The sequence below is a fragment of the Nansenia antarctica genome (assembly GCF_963989245.1).
Source record: "Nansenia antarctica genome assembly, chromosome: 18".
Lineage (NCBI taxonomy): Eukaryota > Metazoa > Chordata > Actinopteri > Argentiniformes > Microstomatidae > Nansenia > Nansenia antarctica.
The window spans coordinates 23,118,310-23,142,943 of NC_137691.1; the positions used below are offsets into that span (position 1 = coordinate 23,118,310).

At 43.6% G+C, this 24,634-nt stretch overlaps 1 protein-coding gene across 1 annotated transcript in view; it reads right to left on the bottom strand.

Moving 5' to 3' along the window:
• LOC308173621 (adenosine receptor A1-like) overlaps window positions 1-24,256 on the bottom strand; it is a gene marked incomplete at both ends in the record, with an annotated part of 50,082 nt that extends 25,826 nt beyond the window's left edge. Inside the window, one exon of the mRNA XM_080548654.1 lies at window positions 23,916-24,256. Within this exon, the coding sequence (XP_080404780.1) occupies window positions 23,916-24,256 (341 nt within the window). The remainder of the gene's footprint in view (window positions 1-23,915) is intronic.
• Window positions 24,257-24,634: the final 378 nt, after the last annotated feature.

Here is a 24,634-nt window from a genome sequence, read left to right on the forward strand (position 1 = left end):
CTGACACACCCTCTCCTCTCCTCCCAAAAACTAGTAGTATCTTTAGAAATTGACTCGTCATGTTCTGAAAGAACACATACATTTCAAAACGTCTAAATTTCTAAATTTCACATTGGCTGCATTCCACCTCCAAATCTCAATGAATTTTCCCAAAACTTTGCAAAAGTAATTTGTATGTGCACTAGAACAAAATGCAACAATGAACACGTTGATATTTTGACATATTTTTTTTTGCATTGCATTTTGATGCACCCTAGTAAACACTGAAATCAACTTTTCAACAAAAAGTTACAGCCTAAGCATTTATTTATGCTACAAGCTTAATCATCATCATCATCACTGCTCTCTTGACTGCTGTACGTTATCACTGTCCTCAATTTCAACCATGGTAGAGGATGTTGTAGGCTATCACTTTAAATAGCTCATTATTTTGATTGTGCAACAAAGTCATTTTTTTTCTTTTTTCTAATAGAATTCCCAACCATATTCCCTGGGTCAGGGGTCTAGGTGCGATAATGAAGCTGTAAAACAAACGTCTGAACGTTTGAAAGCTTCAGAGAAAAGAAACGTGAAGTCCCTTGGTGTTGTTTTTCCTTTTAGCGACGAGTCATTCGGGACTGAATTTACACGTGTCGGCGTGATAACCGTGATAACCGTACGATACGCGATACGCGGAATGAAAGTACGAGTTACGATACTTTCCGAATGTTTTCGTGAGGGGAGTCGCCGTGGTCGTCGTCGGTCGACTGTTGTGATGGATTACTCGTCGGGCCTTCGGCTGAGGGGACGGCAAATAGTTACTTACTTAGTGGGGCTTGCTTCTTGGACCCAGCTGTTGGTGCGCAAAAGCGCCTTCATGCGGCTGATCTGCCGCGCAGAATGCATTTTGGCGACGCATGCGCACTGGCGCACCAGTTATGTGCACCCCTGAGTATAGATTTATTGTCCTTTGAAAATTACTCAGTACACAGCTGTTAATGTCTAAACAGCTGGCAACAAAAGTGAGTACACCCCATAGTGAACATGTCTAAATTGTGCCCAAAGTGTCAATATTTTGTGTGACCACATTGTTATCTAGCACTGCTTTAACCCTCCTGGGCATGGAATTCACCAGAGCTGCACAGGTTGCTTCTGGAATGTTCTTCCACTCCTCCATGACGACATCACGGAGCGCACGGATGTTGGACACCTTGCACTCCTCCACCTTCCTCTTGAGGATGCCCCACATGTGCTCAATTGGGTTTAGGTTTGGAGACATACTTGGCCAGTCCATCACCTTAACCTTCAACTTCTTCAGCAAGGCCGTTGTCATCTTGGAGGTGTGTTTAGGGTCATTATCATGTTGGAAAACTGCCCTACGGCCCAGTTTCCGACGAGAGGGGATCATGCTCTGCTGCAGGATGTCACAGTATATATTGGAATTCATGTGTCCCTCAATGAAATGCAGCTCCCCAGTGCCGAAATGCAGCTCCCCAGTGCCGGCAGCACTCAAGCAGCCCCAGACCATGATGCTGCCACCACCATACTTGACTGAAATATTCAATGGACAATAAATCTATACTGTTATTGAAGCAGCACACTGACTACTTAAAGTTATATCAAAGTTTCATTAAGATAGTGTTATCCCCTGAAAGGATATGACAGAATATTTGCAAAAATCTAAAGGGTGTACTCACTTTTGAGATATACTGTACTTGCTAAAACATATGGGGCCGGTTTCACAGACAAGGCTTAAGCCTAGTCCTAGACTAAAAAACATCTTCAATGGAGATTTTACATTGAAAGTGTGATTTAGTCCAGGACTAGGCTTAAGCCTTGTCTCTGAAACCGGCCCATTATCTTGTAACAGTTATGGACATAATTGTATGGACAAAACTAATGACTTCTGTCTTATTTTCTTTTTTAGGTCAACCAGATGTTGTTTGAGAAGTGGGGGATGAAGCACCGGATTACCTCTGCCTACCATCCCCAGACCAACGGACTGGACAAGCGGACCAATCAAACACTGAAGAGGGCTATCGGGAAATCTCTGGATGGGCACCAGGAACGGTGGGAGGACAACCTTAAGGTAATCCTTTTCGCACATAACACCAGCGTCCAGGCCTCCACCAAGTACTCGCCCTACCGCCTGATGTACGGTCGGGAGCCACGGCTGTCCTCTGAGGTATGTAAACTCTTGATATTATTGTTCTTATAATATATAATTTGTTTTGCAAATTGATTCTCAATATAACAAAAAAATAAAACACTAATTGTATGCAAATGTATGTATTGCATATCTCTATTTGCCTCTCATTTCAGATCACAGGCGACCGTCCTTTTGTGGAGGTGGACGAGATTGATGAAGACACCGCTGCAGACTATCTCCAGGCCAGGGCTGAGAAGGATGAGGAGGTCTTTGACAAGGTGAAAGATATTACACAACTATATACTGAACAACCACCTGAGTGATGCTAAGTAACTGCTAAAGCAATAACAATGCCTCAGCAATATACAGAGCTATACTGCACAACATAGAATTACAATCTCTGCTGCTTCGCTTTTTCTTCAACGATCAAGGTGCGACTCAACGTGGAGAAGGCCCAGGAGAAACAGCGGGAAAGCTACCGGAGGAGGATCAAGAAGGGAACCAAGCGGTTTGAGATCCTCCCGGGCATGGAGGTCCTGAAGAAGGATGAGAGGAAACGTGGGAGACCTGGTCGCACAATGGACCCAGACTGGCCAACTAAGTACCGGTAAATGTTAGACTTTTAAGAATATTCAGAATGAGAGGGTGATGTGTGATGTCCAATTTTGCCATTATTAATACATATTTTCTTCAGGGTGACTGAGGTTGGGGACAACAATTTGGTGCAGTTGGAGACCATGGATGGCCAACAACTGGGAACCAAAACCCCCTATGCCTCAGTGAAGCCTCTGCGGAAGAGTAAGTGTAACATACAGTTCACATTTTAAAGTTAATGTAATGTGAAACTGTATTTTCTTTTACCACAAGATGTCATTCTAAAATTGTTTTGTTGATTGACTTAAGGATTCCGAGCCAGCCCGCCCACTCAGAAAGCTGTGTCCCATCCACCGGAGCCAGTGTGTTCTGATGACCCTGAACCGCTAAGCTCTGAGCCGGAGTGGGACTCACTTCAGGTACACTTAAAAATCCAAGCTTCATTCATTTTAAATAATCAATATTCCAATGGCTGAATACTGTAACATGACAGTCCCTATAACCCAACATCATTATGTTTTTTAGGCACCATCTCAGCTGCTAGATGTCATCACAGATGTTCAGCTGGGGCGGGCCTGTCCAGCTTTACCTAGCAGGTTGGAGGTGCTTAGGCCTTTCGTTCTGAAACCCAATTGTTGGCTGGATGATCTCTCCATTGACCATGCTCAGGCTCTTTTACAGGCTCAACATCCCCATGTAGGAGGCCTCTACGCCACAACGTCCCTCTCCCTCCTCTCCTCCGTGCCTGCATCAACCCTGGGGTTTGTTCAGATTGTAAATGTTTGTTCAAATCACTGGGTTACGGTAAGTAACATCGTCTGCAGGGTAGGTACTGTTAACGTTTATGACTCCTCTGGTCACAGGTCGACCGAGGAGTTCATTTCACAAATAACAGGTCTCCTCTCTTTTTCAGGTCCTTCTGCAGTGGCCTGATGTCCAGCAGCAGAGAGGCAGCTCAGACTGTGGGCTGTTTGCTATTGCGAAAGGTCTCACACTCGGCAGAGGTGAGGACCCAGCAAGCATGGAATATAATCAGTCTGCTATGCGTCACCACCTCTTTTCCTGCTTTCAGGCTGGGCACCTGACACCATTCCCCAGCTCCATACGGTGTCCACGCACGGCCCAGTCAGTGTACACTATGGACGTTAGTGTGCACTGCATCTGCAGGAGGACCATCCGGACGAGAGGACCAGAGCCTCTGGTATCCTGCAGGAGGTGTTTTAAGTTTTTCCATTCGTCTTGTGTGTCAATTAATATGATGTTTCCTAATGAATTTGTTTGTACTGTTTGTAAAGTTGTTTTTTAAGTATTTTCCAGATTGTACCCAGATAGCCCTGCTACGTCCTCCGTGAGGACCCGTTCCCCTGTACATAAGTCCCTGTCCAGCCCTGCTACATCCTCCGTGAGGACCACCTCTACCACATCGTCCGTGAGGACCACCTCTACCACATCCTCCGTGAGGACCACCTCTACCTCCTCCGTGAGGACCACCTCAACCTCCTCCGTGAGGACCACCTCTACCTCCTCCGTGAGGACCACCTCTACCTCAGGCTACTGCAAGTATGAGCCACAATTACATCATTGTTATTTTGAAATGTTCATATTGATTGTTTCTTTATTAATACATTAAATGTATGCTCTCATTCATTCACACAGCACCAAGATGTTTGGACAAAATTACATCTGGACAGTTACCTTTCATCCCCATCCACCCAGTACACTGGTAAGTCACATTGAATAGGGATTATTTAGAAATGTATTTACTCACAAAATGTTATTTTGACTGTACATATCTGTGCTTGTTTGTGTGTTTACACTAACAAGATGGTTATTGCTTACCTCAACAGGAGAGCTGATTGGTGTGATGTTACCTAACCCCCCAGATGTTACCCACCAACCCTCCAGATGTTACCCCCAACCCTCCAGATGTTATCCCCTAACCTCCCAGATGTTACCCCCAACCCTCCAGATGTTACACCAAACCTCCCAGATGTTACCCCCTAACCCCCCAGATGTTCCCCCTAACCTCCCAAATGTTACCCCCAACCCTCCAGATGTTACCCATAACCTCCCAGATGTTACACCTAACCTCCCAGATGTTACCCCCTAACCTCCCAGATGTTACCCCCAACCCTCCAGATGTTCCCCCCTAACCCCCCAGATGTTCCCCCCTAACCTCCCAGATGTTACCCCCTAACCCCCCAGATGTTACCCCCTGACCTCCCAGATGTTCCCCCCTAACCTCTCAGATGTTACCCCCTAACCTCCCAGATGTTCCCCCCCTAACCTCCCAGATGTTACCCCCTAACCTCCCAGATGTTCCCCCCTAACCCCCCAGATGTTCCCCCCTAACCTCCCAAATGTTACCACCTAACCTCCCAAATGTTCCCCCCTAACCCCCCAGATGTTCCCCCCTAACCCCCGGGATGTTACCCCTAACCTCCCAAATGTTACCCCCTAACCCCCCAGATGTTCCCCCCTAACCTCCCAGATGTTCCCCCCTAACCTCCCAAATGTTACCCCCTAACATCCCAAATGTTACCCCCTAACCCCCCAGATGTTCCCCCCTAACCCCCCAGATGTTACCCCTAACCTCCCAAATGTTCCCCCCTAACCCCCCAGATGTTCCCCCCTAACCTCCCAGATGTTCCCCCCTAACCTCCCAGATGTTCCCCCCTAACCCCCCAGATGTTCCCCCCTAACCTCCCAGATGTTCCCCCCTAACCTCCCAGATGTTCCCCCCTAACCCCCCAGATGTTCCCCCCTAACCTCCCAGATGTTCCCCCCTAACCTCCCAGATGTTCCCCCCTAACCTCCCAGATGTTCCCCCCTAACCCCCCAGATGTTTCCCCCTAACCCCCCAGATGTTCCCCCCTAACCTCCCAGATGTCCCCCCTAACCTCCCATATGTTACCCCCTAACCCCCCAGATGTCCCCCCTAACCTCCCAGATGTTACCCCCTAACCTCATTGATGTTACCCCCTAACCTCCCAGATGTTACCCCTAACCTCCCAGATGTTACCCCCTAACCCCCCAGATGTTACCTAACCTCCCAGATGTTACCCCCTAATCTCCCAGATGTAACCCCTAACCCCCCAGATGTTCCCCCCTAACCTCCCAGATGTCCCCCCTAACCTCCCATATGTTACCCCCTAACCCCCCAGATGTCCCCCCTAACCTCCCAGATGTTACCCCCTAACCTCATTGATGTTACCCCCTAACCTCCCAGATGTTACCCCTAACCTCCCAGATGTTACCCCCTAACCCCCCAGATGTTACCTAACCTCCCAGATGTTACCCCCTAATCTCCCAGATGTAACCCCTAACCTCCCAGATGTTCCCCCTAACCTCCCAGATGTTACCCCCTAACCTCCCAGATGTTACCCCCTAACCTCATTGATGTTACCCCCTAACCTCCCAGATGTTCCCCCTAACCCCCCAGATGTTACCCCCTAACCCCCCAGATGTTACCTAACCCTCCAGATGTTACTCCCTAACGCCCCAGCTGTTACCCCCTTTACATTATTATTACTTACTTTACTTATTTGACTTTATTCTATTATTGTTGAATTTGTGAATGACATGTTACTCCCTAACTATTATGATATACCTGATTGTAACCTGTACAGTTCTTTTGCAAACGTTATCCCCCTGATGAATTCCCCCCTATGAATTTTCAAAGTGTTGTGTATATATATAAAGTTTATTCCGTTTTCTGAATCAGTGTGGACTCGTGGTGTGTTTGTTCATCGTCTGACATTGGTCTCCCACCCTATTTGGGTGGATCCACGTTTTATTACAATATCAACTACTATACTAGTCCAAATGTTACATATGACTGTACTTATCATAACTGTACATATCCTATTCTAATGGATCTTGAACGAAACGCAATTTTTTTTATTAAGTTGAATTGCTGTGCATGGTTTTAGGATGCTTAGTCCTTAAGGCTCAAGTTGCGTTTGCAACTTTATGAGAAATGATCTGCTGATCAGACCTCCGTTCCTTTCTCTTGTTGACTGCATTATAGGTATTTCACTAATCAATATCATACATTGATGGGGATTAACGGCAGTGTTGGGGATTAACGGAAGTTCGGTTGTGTACTTGCCCACACCGTCATTCATCGTGATTACATTATGATACCATTGAAACCGGGAGCACTTAACCAATAGAGAATATTGCCAACATTGTATTGGACAGGGGGATATGATTTTACCAAGGTCTCCGCCCGAGACATGGGTGCGCTCCGGGCTCTCTCCCTGCTGATTGCGCGATTTCCTCTGTGTGTGTGTGTGTGTGTGTGTGTGTGCTGTGCACACCTGCATTTTATAACGTTGTATTTAATAACGTTTATTCCGTTCTGCTTTTATTTGATAGTCGGGGTCTTATAGGGCTCTCCCAACCCGAGGTGCTCTCCGCGCTCTCTTCATGCTGATTGTGCGATGTCCTCCGTGTGTGTGTGTGTGTGTGTGTGTGTGTGTGTGTGTGTGTGTGTGTGTGTGTGTGTGTGTGTGCTCCATAGTAGTATGCAGTTATGGAATTGAATTACGTGTGAAATTAGCATGCTAGCAGGTGTTTTCATATAAAATGTTATATATTATATAGCTGACTAGTGAGCCTGCATCAACCGTAATGCTATTCAAGTGCAAGAAGATTACATTTGTCTTCGCAGTTTAAGATACACACATTAATCTGCTGCGGTAGTAAACACAGCGCAGTAGAATGACGTCACAGGCGGTCAGATTTTGGCCCTAGTCTGGAACGCACGTCGAACGTTCGAACGATTAGCAAACGATTAGCAAGAGCGTTCGAACGGTTAGGCCGTTGATGGCCCTGCCAGGATTTGGCAGTGCCAGGTTTTGGCATGACAGCGCCACCAACACTGTTTTTCCAAATCACCTCTATTGCACAACAAGGAATGTGAATTACGCCCAAGCTCCACCTACTGCGTTGGTTCACCTCGCCATCGGCGTTGCGTCAACTTCCCGTTGTCCATGCTCCACCTGAGCGTTGCGTCACCGTGAACGTTCTAGCTGCTCCACTGTCATTCGTCGCATATAAAAATATATATTTTTCCACCTCAAGTATCAGCCGTTCGTCATCCATTTTTGCAACAAGCGTCAAGGACCTGTGGTGATTCACAGCTGACTCGCGTGAATAGCAATTCGCAATAGCTGCGACCACGAGCTATAGAGTAGTTGGCTACAAGCATTTTCAATCTGGTATTATCTCTATTAGTGGATTAACCGCTGTGGTGATTTAACAGCTGATAAAAATACATCAAGTAGACCACAAACAGAGCAAAACAAGAAAACAACACCAGAAAACTGGTTATACAATTATAACCAACAACCAATATGTGACAGCTCCTGGTGAAATGTGCAACGTCATTTTTCAGTTTTTACATGTGCTTAAACTACAGATTGTAAGCTTTCAAATGATGTGTCATACATTGAAATCAGAGAAAGATTGAACACGACAGGCGTATTTGAATGTTGGTGCACCTCAAACACTGAATGGGAGAAAAGTGACTCTAAACGCAGCCACAGCTACGAACGCTGCTAACAGCTAGCGGCTAACAAAACACATCGCTACGAAGGTCTAAACTGTATTTTAATAACATCACAACATACAGGGAGAACATCGACATGCTAAAAACACATACAGCAGTAACTACACAAATAGATCAGTTCTAGAAGCAGTTCTTGCTTTTGAACACGAGCTAAAACGAAAGTATGTTTACAAGTCAACCCTCCCTTACCGGTAGCCTATGGCAAAAAAAAAGAAAACGAGATATTGTTGACACAATAAGTTTCACTTCTCCCCTTCGAGTGAGAGTGTTGTTTGCAAGTTCACCAGTCAATATACAATTTATCTCATTGTGATGTCATTTGATCCCAATAATAATTACAATTTACAATACAAATACAACAATTGGGGGTCCCTCAAAGAAAATTTGGGCACACTGCGCGCGCACAACATCAACCTCCAAGGCTTGATTCTGACCCAGGAAAAACCCTGGTATGTACTGTATAACATGATAGCCATCTATGCACTGTATATAAGACAGGGCTGGACTGGGACAAAAATTAGGCCCTGGCATTTTTGGCCCAGACAGGCCCACCCCAATCGGTCGGACCACACCCACCAGCACAAAAATACTTGCCTTATATACTCGTCTTATACTGTGCTGTACAGTCATATGACAAACTGTAGTATTCCCCCAAACCACTACAAAGACGACTACATACAGTAAGCAATGGTACCAGTGCAAGTAGACCAGTGTACTCAGTGATCAGATTCCAGAGCGAATTTACGAACGCAGCCTTGTTGTTCTAGATTTTTTTTTCCATTATCAACCTATCATTGCGCTTTAGAGTAAAACAAAGCACGCAACTGTCGCGTCTATCTTTTCATGGCAACTCTACATTGTGATTTACAAGGGATATTAACTAATATTAAGTAATATTATTACTTGGTTACATTTTGCAATTGATCCGCGGTACACATGCGTGCCGAACCGTGGGGGGCGATCCGTTACACCCCTACACAGCTACCTATATTTTCCTTACCGGGTCAACGGTTACAGGCTGACTCGGCCCCGCTTCTTCTGTATCCTCTCTATCCTCTGTATCTGTACCCTGCTCCCGCTCCTCCCTGCCAGCCTCCTCTTCAACCCTAACCCTAACCCTAAACCTCTGTATCTGTACCCTGCTCCCGCTCCTCCCTGCTAGCCTCCTCTTCAACCCTAACCCTAAACCTCTGTATCTGTACCCTGCTCCCGCTCCTCCCTGCTAGCCTCCTCTTCAACCCTAACCCTAACCCTAAACCTCTGTATCTGTACCCTGCTCCCGCTCCTCCCTGCTAGCCTCCTCTTCAACCTGTTGCTGTTACTGCTGTGGTAAACTTGAGGGTGCAGCAAACATGTCCCTAATGTTTACACATTTGGCAGCATCTGCCTCGAGTTTCTTTTTGTTTTTCTCCCTAAGTTTTTCCCAGCCTCCCTTCCGTTTTAGTGTGCTTTTGCGCTCCATCTCTCTTAGTATCTATCTAGTAACTATCCAGGCTAACTAAATTTATTTTGCCGGCCGGCTCGGCCCAAAACTACCGCGAAACTGAGACGGAGGTCTGGTGCTGCGTGCGTGCGTAGGTGACCCCTGACCCCCCCCCCCCCCCTTCTCTCTGTTGATTGGGCCAGCCCAGTGTCTGTATAGAAAATTGTCTAATGGGCCGCTGTCCCTGATTTATGGGCCGTTCAATGGCAGCTTTCGATTTATGGGCCGTTCGATGGTAGCTTTCGGCCGGGCCGGCTGGTAAAAAAAAAAAATATATATATTTTGCCGGTCGGCTCGGCCCAAAACTACCGCGGCCCACCGGGCAAATGCCCGGTATGCCAGATGGCCAGTCCAGCCCTGATATAAGATGATGAACAAGGGTCTTTCTGCTGCTGACCAAGGGGGCAGTGTTTCCTCCAGGATTTTTCCCATTGGTGGCGGGGTGGTCATCTTTCGCGCGCGCATAAAACGCGTGCACGCGACACCAATCGTGGTGATTTTAGAGGCAATAGATTATTGTTGCCCCGCGCATATTGCTATGAATAGTTCGAAGCTAGGTGCTTGCACGTTAGGTGCGAGAATGCTCGGTTAACCCATTAGCGGGAACATTATATTTGTTTCACAAAATAGGCTGATTTAATTGACCATGAACATCAGAGACAGACATTACGAATGTTCATTTAAAATACTCTATACTGAGCACTGGTATAAGAACATGAACCAGAGAACAGCAGTAAATGCAATAACCCACAGTCGTCGCTGATGATGTTGCATTTTCGATTAGGATAAGGGATTAAAGGCACCGGCGACGGACTAAAAGAGAAATCCGTTTACCGGCTTTTTACACGCACATGAGTTGTTGTAAGACTCATAAATGTTTAATTTCCACGGCAAAACAAACAATACACAACGAGGGTTTAGTACTACCACCGCATGATACAGCTGCATGTCATAAACTCGTGTAGAACAGCTGGGGAGTCTGAATATGTTTTCAACAAGGCAACAACTCTGCTTCTCACTCCAATTTTAAACTCTGAGAGCGCTGGAGCGCACACTGGGCCCGACGTCATAGAGAAACCGAGTCATTTGATTGGACGAGAGGCATTCCACGAGTGCTGATCGGATTTCCTGAGTGAATTTACGAACGCAGCCAGTTTTGAAAGCGCGTCGCCTCGCGCCGCGCGCCTGTTGAGAGATTCAGTCTCGATTGCAGTGCGAACACAAACGACGAGGTTAATTGCAACATTGTAACATATTGTAAATAACTACCCCTAAATCGTAACGAAATGTTGGTCTGGAAGCGGCCTAAATCTAGCTTCAATCTGCTTTTTTTCTGTTCTCCGGTCATAATAACTCGCTGCCTTTCTGCGCAGCCTGAATCAAAGTGGACTGTCTGAATGGTGGCGGAGGAAATTCTTTGGTGGCGGCCCGCCACGAATAAATGCATATAGAGGAAACACTGGGTTGAGTTCACTTGATGAGGCCCAATTTTGTTTTAGACTCTGTAGGCTACTGTATTTGTTTATTAAGACTTAAGATATATTATCTGAATTTCTCTTGTTTTATCAAATGTTCCAATTATTTTCATTTCTTGTGCTGGTTTAAAATTGCAGGAAACTAGCACAAATAATTGTGTGGGAGAGAGGGGCCGCCGCTACCAAAACGTGCACAGTTTTGGGTCGCTCCACCACCCAAAACTCTCACTCCAAACTTTTGGTGAAACATGGCAGCCCTAAAGTGTTTCTAATTTCGACACCAACACCACGATGTGTGTGTTCAGGGATGCATGAAGCTGGGGGCAGGAGGAGAACAATATGAAACGATGAAGGTTGGGGTAGTAGCCTATAGTTCCTGTAAGAAACTCAAACCACTTTCACCCCTGGTAGCCAATGAGCCAAGGACCACTAGAGCTCCAGAAAGACTTGGAGGCAGCAGGTACAACTGTGACAGAAAGGACAGTAGACAATGCACTCCGCTGCCATGGCCTCTGTGCACGCTCAGCCTGCAAGACTCCACTACTGAAAAAAAGACATGTTGGATCTTGTTATTGAAGGAACAATGAATGGAGCCATGTACAGAGAGATTCTTGAGATGAACCTGCTGCCATCCTCCAGGATGCTGAGGATGAGACATGGGTGGATCTTCCAGCAGGACAACGATCCAAAGCATACAGCAAAGGAAACTCGCAATTGGTTTCAGAGAAAGAAAATCAACTTGTTGGAAAGGCCCAGTCAATCACCTGACTTAAACCCAATTGAACATTTGTGGAAGCATCTGAAGATCCAGATTCACAAGAGGGCCCCGTGCAATGTTCAAGATTTAAAGACAATATGTGTAGAGGAATGGGCCAAAATCACACCTGAATACTGCGGGTGATTAGTTACTTCATACAGAAAGCATGTATTGTCATTACAAACCAAGGTTTCTCCACTAAGTATTGAATTAATTTCAGTTAGTGTGTTCAATACTTTTTTCCTGTTTCATTCCACTTTATTACATTTACAATTATATTTTTGGCATTTAGCAGACGCCTTATTCCAAAGCGACTTACAATCAATACATTTGACTAAGCAAGTGAATCATCAACCCACAGGAGGAGGAGTTAATATAAATTCCTAAAAAAAAGTTTGGAAACGTTATTTCGGTCGATTATTCCTCCCCTTTAATAATACCAATTGGTATTGTATTTTATTTCGTTGGAAAGCCTGATTAGTCCGTTTTACAACGAGGTACAACTTGTAAGGATCATGCATTCGTGCAAGGAGCAACACAGCTAAACGTGTGGGTAGCGGCCCAGAAAAATGTGCCAAAATCCCCTGCAATATTCTTCTGTTGGTATTCACGCTCGTTTTGAGTTGCTTGGTGGATTGGATGATTGCACTCTCCCACAGTAATAAGGAAAAAACAACACATTGACATTTATATACTTTATTCATTTTACACTGTCAGGGACCTCAGTAGCGTGTGGAAGATCCACCTCCTCCTCATGCTGGTCACCAGCCTGGTCACACACTGCTGTGGGATGGCATCCCATTCCTCAACCAGGATTGTGGGGGCGAGCGTTGTCATCCTGGAGGATGGAGTTTGGTCCCAGATTCTGGAGATATAGGATCGCCACTGGCTCCAGAATATCATTCCGATATCTCACTGCATTGAGATTGCCTTCAATGATGACAAGTTCTGTTTTGCAAGGGATTTTGGCACATTTTTGTTGAGCCTCTACCCACACGTTTAGCTGTGTTGCTCCTTCCACGAATGCATGACCCTTACAAGTTGTACCTCATTGTAAAGGTGACTAATCAGGCTTAACTTTTTACGAGGAGTTTATATAGACACTGGAGAAACAGAGAAACAGTACAAGGGGGGGTAACAGAAGTTTTAGGGGACACAGTAAAGGGGAAAAGCGGGTGTCTTCAGCAGACGCAGTGCTGGGGGGCAGTAGATGTCACAGTAGGAGCAGTTAAGGTGTAACCTGAAGTACGTTGCAGTACTTCAGGTTCCCACGGCTGTCAGAACTGAGTCACTACCCATCTTCCGTCAGAGACTGAAGATCCATCTCTTGGATCACCTTAACTGCTCCTCCTGATACATACTACCCCCCTTACTGTTTCTCCAGTGTCTACTAAAGAGGGGAAAATAAATATATATATATATATATATATATATACACTACCGTTCAAAAGTTTGGGGTCACTTACAAATGTCCTTGTTTTTTTAAAGAAAAGCACAGTTTTTTTTTTCAATTAAGATAACATTAAATTAATCAGAAATACACTCTATACTTTGTTAATGTGGAAAATGACTATTCTAGCTGCGAACATGTTTTTTAATGGAATATCTACATAGGTGTATAGAGGCCCATTTCCAGCAACCATCACTCCAGTGTTCTAATGGTACATTATGTTTGCTAATCGTGTTAAAAAGCTAATGGATGATTAGAAAAACTTTGAAAACCCTTGTGCAATTACTAAAAACGGTTTTGCTGGTTAGAGAAGCTATACAACTGGCCTTCCTTTGATCTAGTTGAGTATCTGGAGCATCTCTCAAAATGGCCAGAAAAAGATAACTTTGATATGAAACTCGACAGTCTATTCTTATTCTTAGAAATGAAAGCTATTCCATGTGAGAAATTGCCAAGAAACTGAACATTTCCTACAAAGGTGTGTTCTACTCCCTTCAGAGAACAGCACAAACAGGCTCTAACCAGAGTAGAAAGAGAAGTGGGAGGCCCCGGTGCACAACTGAGCAAGACGACAAGTACATTAGAGTCTCTAGTTTGAGAAATAGACGCCTCACAGGTCCTGAACTGGCAGCTTCATTAAATGGTACCCGCAAAACGCCAGTGTCAGCGTCTACAGTGAAGAGGCGACTCCGGGATGCTGGTCTTCTAGGCAGAGTGGCAAAGAAAAGCCATATCTGAGACTGGCCAATAAAAGGAAAAGATGAATATGGGCAAAAGAACACAGACATTGCATCTGTCTGTAATGGAGTGGCCAGTGGAGTCACCAGATCTCAACCCCATTGAGCTGTTGTGGGAGCAGCTTGACCGTATGGTACGCAAGAAGTGCCCATCAAGCCAATCCAACTTGTGGGAGGTGCTTCAGGAAGCGTGGGGTGAAATTTCTTCAGATTACCTCAACAAATTAACAGCTAGAATGCCAAAGGTCTGCAATGCTGTAATTGCTGCAAAGGGAGCATTCTTTGACGAAAGCAAAGTTTGAAGGACAAAATTATTATTTCAAATAAAAATCATTATTTCTAACCGTGGCAATGTCTTGACTGCATTTTCTATTCATTTTGCAAATCATTTGATAAATAAAAGTGTGAGTTTTCATGGAAAACACTAAGGCCCAATCCCGATTCCCTTTTCTACCCCTATGACTCGTTTTCGAGTGGCACTCGATTTCGAGCCAAGGCCTTCGAACAGAGCCACAAGCCGCTACAGGTTGAAATCTACGATCATAGCTCTACGTCGAGTATTGACCTTGCGTACGCACATTACCTACTGGTTATGCGGAGTTATTACAGGCATGTGAGCCGCACTGCCTAGTGTAATTCATGCAAGTGGCTCGTAATAAAATTAACGATGTTGTTATCAGCCGAGAAAATGAGTTTAATTCAAGATTTAGAAGGAACTGATGTTTATGATTGTATTTCAGTCTTCCTTTATATCCCTCCGGAGCTGTCTATCTCCCCTTCAACATGCCTAGTGCGTTCCACAACGGACCTTGCCCGGCCACGCGCTAAATTATACTGGAGTTTCTCCGGTGTCGTAATCATGTTTTCAATGTCACCTGATAAGAACAAGACCATTATATTATTACAGTATAAGCAGCACTCGAGTTGAGGGGGGATGGCATCCCCCCAGAAATAAAAACAGTCAAAATCGTCCCCCTCTTTCCATACTTTACGTCATTTTATCAATGAACGTGGTATTACTGCTATTTCAAGGTGCGAGGGGGCACACACACATGCAATGACATTTTTACCAAGTTACTGACACTGAAGTCACTGATGCTGAGGGGATGCTAAAATTGTCCTCATATGATAAAATCCACCACCTCCCCTGATTTTCTTTTACAACTTGAGTACTGAGTATAAGCATGTGCCTGGTTAGTTGTCATGATCAAACGTTACAAATGCAACTTACCGAGAAGCCACCCTTCTCTGCCCTCTCCCGCTTCCAGACGAACGCCTACCCTATATTATAGCACTTGTCTTAATTCAGCCGCTATAATTGAGCCGCTATCACAGGGCGTTAATACAAACCTCATTCACCTGCGTTCATTTTACCTGCGTTGGTATTTATAGAAGGAAGCACGTACGCAACTTTAAACCATCGCAACCAACTTTAAACCATAAACAGCCAGTTTTATAAATAATGCTTACGTCCGTTTAGAAAAATGTGCTTACGTGAAAGTCAAAGATGACGTTCAAGTACTTTTTTTATAAATGAGGCCCCTGTTCTCCTACCCTGCCAGTCTGCACTAATATAGGACAACAGTGCAACAACTTCGCGGCTCAACTTTAGTTAAATTTACAGCGTCATATGCCATCAATGGGAAACATGGAAAAATGCATGACTTACAGGGAGCGTCGATTTATTTTTATGGCGTTCCGAAATCCGATGTGACAGGAAAGCTGGAGAAACAACCGCTGTCCACTGCATTAGTCAACTTCCTTGATGAGTCTCCCGCTCACTGCTCTCCATCAAAAATGGCACATCCATCAATAATATTACATAATGACAACTGATTGCGGGTTGTTTTGGAATAAGTGCCGCTATACAGCTATATCGTCATATACTATCAAGAGGGGAAATGTTACATGGAACTAGGTCAAAACGTGTGACTACCATCAGCCTAATTAGATAGATATCTTTACATTAAATATGTCTACCATCATCCGCAGTCAAATGCCACAGGTAATAATTTATTTCTAAATAAACAGGATTGTACATCTCGGAAATGTGAATCGCGCTCCGATGACATGGTGTATTTCTATGGGGAGGCTGTAGCCTACCTGATGCTTCCGTTGGACTGGGACGCCGGGCGCTCATACAATCTTGCCCTGGGTGTCACCCTGTGACAAACGCGCAGATATGAGTGCTCCGGTGTCTTGCTTTGGTAGTCTAATGGAAGTGCCCACGTAATAGTTTTGCTATTATTGTCTTCTACTGCTGAGCACCAAAACCCTTGGATCTTAAACTTGGCTGAAGCGCGCTGGAACGGTGGAACGGTGTATTTCTATGTTAAGCACATTGGCATAATAAATATTAGTTTTTGTTCTGCTCGTTATAAAGGCATTGAAATGACATTAAACTAAGATAATAAGATGGTTATCATAATTTTCCAAATCTTTATTAATAAGTAATTACAGAGAAAGTAAATGACATTTCCGCATTGAATAGAGCGACATAACATTTCTGTAGATGATTCGCAATGCATGCTGAAATCAAGCCATATGGCTTCGAAAGTCCTGAAATCGCTCCAAACGAAGCAGTGGATAGCCCTCCTCCTTACCCCTAGCCCTCGATGAAATTATGAATTGGGACACCCCTACCCTAAACGTGAACGCGCAAAACGAAGCCATAGGGGTGAAAACGAAGCCGTAGGGGTGAATTGGGATTGGCCCTAAATTGTCTGGGTGACCCCAAACTTTTGATCGGTAGTGTATATACTTTCTTCTTCTAGCACGAGGACTGCCAGTGGCCGCTGGCCTGAGCTAGATTACTTTTCCAGCTACGACTGGTGGATTGATGATTCACTTACTTAGTCAAATGTATTGGTTTTAAGTCACTCTGGAATAAGGCGTCTGCTAAATGCCAAAAATATAAAAAATGTAATTTAAATATAAATTGTTGGAAGGAGATGCTAAATTGTGGGAATGATAATTTATATTAAATCATATTAAATATTATTATTATTATAAATATTAAATAATTTAATTGAGGGAATGATTAGCCTGTTGTTGCATATAGGCATGTTTAGCACCGTCTGGTGGCCGATTGTTATAATTACATGAGCGTAACTTCACAAGCCTGTAGACAGAAATTCTGCTCATCTGATTCAAGGATGCAAAATGCTCATAAAACTTCCAGAAATGTCAGAGTAAGTAGTCTCTAAGGAAAATATTATTTTTGGGCAAATTAAATGCTAATGTTGAGTTTACGCAAAATCAGGCTGTAATCACATATTTGTGCTTTGCATAGGCTTTCATGTACAATAATATTGTGGTTCAAAAGCTGGAGTCTGGATCTCCTTATTACACATACACTCACTGAACACTTTATTAGGAACACTCGGACACTTTCTCATTCATTCAGGTGATGTAATGGTGTGGAGTATGTTTTCTTGGCACACTTTGGGCCCGTTAATTAACACCAATCAATCATCGCTTGAATGCCACAGCCTATTTGAGTACTGTTGCTGACCATGTGCATCCCTTCGCCACAATGTATCCCATCTTCTAATGGCTACTTCAAGCATAATAATGCACCAGGTCACAAAGCAAAAATCATCTCAAACTGGTTTCATGAAAATGACAATGAGTTTAGTGTTCTTCAATGGCCTTCCCAGTCACCGGATCTGAATCCAATAGAACCCATTTGGGATGTGGTAGAATGAGAGATTCACAGCTTGAAAGTGCACCTGGGAATCTGCATTCCTAACATTTTGTGGAATCAATGCCATGAAGAATTGTTGCTGTTTTGAGAGCAAAGGGAAGCCCTACCCAGTATTAGTGTTCCTAATAAAGTGTTCAGTGAGTATGAGTGTTAATTGCCTGTAAAATACATGCCAAAAAATGCCAAATGCCAAAAAAAGCTACAGAGTCATGCATAAAGGCAACATTGATATGAGTGTTGAAAAATGCATTATTTGGGGTCTCCTTATGCAGTCCTAATCACTTGATTTTCATTCAGGGAAAATGGATTGAGGTAGGGTTAAATTGAAGGCACAATTTATTAAATTGAGGGAATGATTTATTAAATCAAAGGAACAAAATAGTCAACTGAGGGAACAGATTAGCCTATTTTCTCTCTCCCGGAGCTCTAAGGGGCTCTGCAGTTTGATGGTTTAAATTTTTTTTTTATTCATACAGCTTATTCTCACAAGATTGAGTAATGAAATTCAGTATTGCAACTGGAGTCATCCGTGATTTTTTTTTTAATGAAATAGATCTCCCTGATCCTTAAGTCTTGTCCTAGTGTCCAGTTTCCTGGTTTAAATGGCACAAAGCTCTCTAAAATCTTAACGTCCACATGCTCCCCAAATGCTGCCAGGTGTGTGAGAGGGGCCAACACATGAGAGGTATACATGGTGACTGGGAGGGCTGGTGTGGAATTCAACAGCTATAAAATGCTCCGCCAAGGCAAATAGAGCCGTTCACTTACCAATGTCATCTTCCAACTGACTCTGACTCTCACATAGCCTATAGGATAAATGTAAGTTGTATGTATGAACAGTATGTACAGTAGGCCTATATACAGTACATAGCACTTTTTCTCTCTATCCCTCATCTAACCAGGTGAGTGCATTAAGATAGCAATCTTTTCTATTAGCCTATTTCTTCTTGCATTAGAGAGTCCTCATTCTGCATGTGGTAGCAGTCTGTGGACCTATCACCCTAACCCTAACCCTGTGTGTTGGCTGTTGGCTATGGAGGACCAAGTCTGTCAAAATTAACAATAAATATATAGATACATAAATGAAAGTATGAACAAAAAAATGAATGAATACACACAGTATAACGAAATACATTTCTATATTTATTTATTCTTTTACGCATTCATTCTTTGTTTTCCACTTTCATTCTTTGTTTTCCACATTCTTTTCCACATTCATTCTTTCTTCTCCACATTCATTCTTTCTTTTCCACATTCATTCTTTCTTTTCCACATTCATTCTTTCTTTTCCACATTCATTCTTTCATTCTTTCTTTTCCACATTAATTCTTTCTTTTCCACATTTATTCTTTCTTTTCCACTTTATCAGATCTGTATGCAAATATCTGGGGGCGTATCTTGCATGTTGTCCACGCCCCTACGCATTTTCATTGGTTGATACCGCGCGTGACGTGTGAAAGCAGCGACGCAGTTATCATCACAGACGGGGAGAGAGTTGTTAGTCGTCTATAGCCCGTTCTCACACAGCCTGTTTCTCCCTATCATTTCCATGGAATCCCAAACTATGTCGACATCCCAAGCTATTCCCGTGTTGTCCCCTTTCACACATGTCGGCAATGGCAATGGTCTATACTAGTCCATCAGCACTGTATGGGAGAACTTGGTGATAACCACAATACCAGTTGACTCAATTAGACATATACGCTCTGGGCTATGCGCGATGCAAGACAGCTGAGAGTGTCTCCACTGCGTTTATATCACAAAATGTACATTTGATAAGTAAAAGTAAGCTAGCTAAGTAAGCAATCTAGCTGACTATGACTGGAAACGAAGTACTATCCAGTTAGAATTATAGAAGATCTAGTTGTGTTTTCCTGCTGGTCTCGCTGCCTGGGTTTGAACAGACAAAAAATGGCTTTAAAAAATGCCTTTCCACCAAAGAATAATATATATGCCATATATATGCGATATATCATACCTCCACTATGATTCATATGCCCTAACCCTTAAAAAAAAAAACATGCTATGATTGGAAATTAGAGTGTCTGCTCTTGGCTGAGAGCTTCATCACGTCACGTGCAGTATCAACCAATGAAAATGCGCAGGGGCGTGGACAACATGCAAGATACGCCCCTATGTTTGCATACATTACTGATAAAGCGAAAGACAATGTTGTTTTCACATAGAATAGTTTGTCTTAGTCATTGTCAGATGTGTATGCAAATATAGGGGCGTATCTTGGACGCACTCTACGCATTTTCATTGGTTGATACTGCGCGTGACGTGGTAAAGCCCTCAGCCAAGAGTACCTGAACATTTCATTACCATCTGGTTGCGCAAATTCTAGATGTGATTTTTTTATTCCTATACATCCCTAGATTATGTTTTGATATGATATACCTTTTGGTTTGGCAGCTTATTAGTGGTTAGTGGTTAGTGGTTAGCGTTAGGTCCCTTGGCATATCTTGCTCCCTTTCGCATGATTCGCGCGTAGCTGTGCTGTGGTTGTGATAGAGACATGAGCCCTTTCATGTTTTTTATGCGCCTGAGTCTCCTAGACACGTAGAGACCAACCCCGAGTCGATCAGAGATTCCAACAATGAGCTATGCTAACTTTCCCACACCTAACCCCTACCGGTGAATGCCTAGTTTTTGCGGTTTTCCGGAGGTAATATGCGGTAGGTGCGGGAGAGTTACCATAGCTCAGCGTAGGAAGCTCTGAACGACTCACGCCAGGTGCACCCAGGGCCATTGCGTTGCGTTGCGTTGCGTCGTTCTGGCGCAACCTGGTGGGATGGACTTCACGTACTTCAACGTGCGATGCAGAAAGCTACATCTACTCGTGTTGCTAGCGAAGTTTCCCACAGAAGTGGGGAAAAAAACGTCAGATCAGATATATAAACGGGTTATTTTGATAAACTGGACACATTTTGTGAATATATATGGTTACTTTCTCGCCTGAAAACATATAAAAACTTCATAAAATGACATATTAACACTTGTAGAGCCAAATTACAGATTTTAGCCAATGGCGGCCAAAATTTAGGATTTAAAATCTGAGGCAAGAGCTCCGTGCAAGAAACTACTTCCGGTTGTTTTGACGGATCCAACGCAACGCAAAAGCTGAAATTTTTTGACTGATTGCCGCACCCTGACGGTCAAGAAACGCAATGCAGAGCAACGCAACTGATCAACGCAACTGCAACGCAACGGCCCCATTGAGATGAATTACTTCCGGTGCAACGCAACGCAATGGCCCTGTGTGCACCCGGCGTCAGGGTCTCTCAGGAGACCCAGGCGCATAAAGAACATCTGGCTCATGTCTCTATCACAACCACAGCCCGAGCTACGCGCGACTCACGCGAACGGGAGCAACATATTGATTGATTGATTGATTATACTTTAATGTCCCCACTTCAAGTGCTACAGAGACGATACATACAACATACAGCAGGCAAAGTAAACAACAGGACAGCAGCAAACATTGAGTGACATTGGCAGCAGTTTCCAACTGGACATGGGCATGGCATCATTTGGTATATATATATACAGTACATGCAATATTCGAAAACACCACTTGAAGGGTTATGTGCAATATATATATATTGCACATAACCCTTCAAGTGGTGTTTTCGAATATTGCACATGGCCCTTCAAGTGGTGTCTAAGATAAATTGCAGGTGCTGGTGGTCATGTCCTTATCATCGTTTCTGCTTGAGCGAATTGATTAGTTTAATGGAGAATGGGACAAATTATAGTTTTAAGAGCTTATTATTACATCTTAGCATGCGAAACCTTCTACCTAGGGGGAGAACTTCGTATTCTGTGGAGAGCGGATGTTGGGGGTCTGCGATGATCTTATTAGCCTTGTCCAGGACAGCTTTTTCATATAGTTTATTTAGGATCACATAGTCTCTTTCACCTACAATTTTCATGGCTGTTTTGTGAATGCTGACTAGTCTGTTTTTTTGTTGTACAGTTAAGTTGCCAAACCACACAATTATTCCATATCTGATTACACTTTCAACAATGGACTGATATAAAAAATGTTTTTCTCATGATCTGCTTTCTCACCCCATAAAGTCTGAGTCGCCTCAGGTGATAAAGCCTCTGCTGTAGTTTGTTACATAAGCTGTCTATGTGTGTATTCCAGCAGAGATGGTTGTCTAATTGAATACCTAAGTACTTATAAGAGGGCACCTGGATGATTGTTTGGTCTTTGACGACCACAGGCTCATGGTCAGTTACCTGCCTTGGGTCTAACCTCCTGAGTTTTGGTGAGGTTTAAGATGAGATGGTTGCTGTCGCACCATTTAATGAATATGTTAATCTCATCATGGAGCACCGAGGGGTCTGTATCTTTAGCAAGGAGACTTAGAATCGCAGTGTCGTCAGCATATTTTATAATATGGTTGCTTGGGTGGTTACTTTTACAGTCGTTGGTGTATACTGAGAAAAGATATGGGGACAGAATGCAACCTTGGGGGACACCTGTACTGAAGTGTTTAGTCACTGACAGTGTTCCATTGACTTTCACTTGCTGTTCTCTTTCTAACATGAAGGAATGGATCCATTTAATTAAAGTACTATTGACACCCATGTCTTTGAGCTTTCCTAAGAGCACGTGGGGTTGTACCGTATTAAAGGCGGAACTAAAATCAACAAACATAATTCGGGCATAGGCCTTTTTGTTCTCAAGGTGCTTGGATACAGAATGTGTGATATAGAGAATAGCATCCTCTGTGCTACGGTTCTGTTTACAGTATAGGCAAATTGAAAAACATCTAGCAGTGGATCAATGTGTTTTCGAAGCAGAGTTTTTAATCTGTAGCACTCTGTAGCCTGCTGTGTACCCAGGCTTGAGACAGGGTTTTATATTGTAGTAATATTAATGTAAATTAATTTACGTTAAATTTACAGAAGATTCCTTGTTTGTAGCGCCTCTAAGTTGTAATGAGATCTGCCCCAATTACTGCACCCTGACAATATTTTTGTTTAGAATAAGGTTGGTAATTTAATGTCAAACTAGATGTATTCCTCTATTTCAGAGACCCGCACTAGTTAAGGCACTAGGTGGGCAAAAATGCTACACCTGTTTAGTCTTCTACAAATAATTTACAATTCAAACAGTGCAGTTTTACATTTGTTAACTTAATGTTTTCCTTTTGAACCATTTATCTAGGAATCAAGAAAAGCAGTCCATACCTTTAAGAGGTGATAACCACTAATAAGCTGCCAAACCAAAAGGTCTATCATATCAAAACATAATCTAGGGATGTAAAGGAATAACAAAAATCACATCTAGAATTTGCCCACCCAGATGGTAATGAAAAATGGTTTGGCCCAAGGACGATCTCGACTTTGTCGCTTTTACCACGTCACGCGCGGTATCAACCAATGAAAACGCGTGGGGCATCAACCAATGAAAATGCGTGGGGCATCAACCAATGAAAATGCGAAACACGCCCCTATATTTGCATACAGATCTGATAATCGGGGAAAGAATGAAAGAATGAATATGGAAAAGAAAGAATGAATGTGGAAAACAATGTGGAAAAGAAAGAATGAATGTGGAAAAGAAAGAATGAATGTGGAAAACAATGTGGAAAAGAAAGAATGAATGTGGAAAAGAATAAATAAATATAGAAATGTATTTTGTTATACTGTGTGTATTCATTTATTTGTTCATACATTCATTTATGTGTCTATATATTTATTGTTAATTTTGACAGACTTGGTCCTCCATAGTTGGCTGTCTATCTGTGCGCTGTCAGAGTCTCTGGGTTGTCTGAAAGCTGCATGTGCATGTCTACCAAACACTGTTACAGCTTCAAGCATATCAAACAAGCATATCAAACAAGCATGCCAAATGCATACAAGCTTTCGAATATCCCAGAGAAGCAAACACCAAGAAGATAACCCAATGACCTTAGCAAAGAGAACATGCAGAGACAAAAACATATTGCAGAAGAAGGGCAGACACGTTTCCATGTTTGTTTGTGTTTCTTACCTCATGGGTATTTTGACCCTCAGGTAGCGGTCGATGGCGATAGCCAGCAGCGCGAGGATGGAGCTTTGCGTTAGGACCAGCACGGTGCACGCGACCAGCAGGCAGCTGTAGAAAGACGTCTTGAGCCCGATGCTGATAGTGATGGCGAGAGGGATGACGAGCGCCCCGACTGCAATGTCAGCCAGGGCCAAAGAAACGATGAAACAAAAGGTCGTGTCCCTCAGAGAGCGGTTGATACGCACAGCCCAGACCACCATCACGTTGCCGATCACCGAGGACAAGGCTATCACCACCTCCATCCCGATGTAAAGGGCTTGGGTGGGGGCGAGACCCGATGGCATCTTTGCAGTTACAATACTATACTAGTAGTACCTCAGAGAGCAAAGCAAGTACAGTAGGCCTATATCTGTATGAGTTTCGGGAAGCCACCAAAGTAACTCTTCTTTACGCATGTGGTTTTGTCCGAGTCGTCCTACATCATTTTGAGCCGCCAGGACCGTGTGGTCCTTTTGGAGAGCACTTTAAACGACATAATTCGGTCCTTGTAAACAACACATACGGCAGCACTGTTACCGTCCGCGCGAGGCACCATCCCCAAGCCAACTGAATATGAGTCACACAGCAGGTTCCCACGCGCAGATCACCACAATTCTCCGAATGTAATCTGCATCATGGTAAGTCATCATTAGTCAGAAGTTGAAAAATCACATTACTGGAGT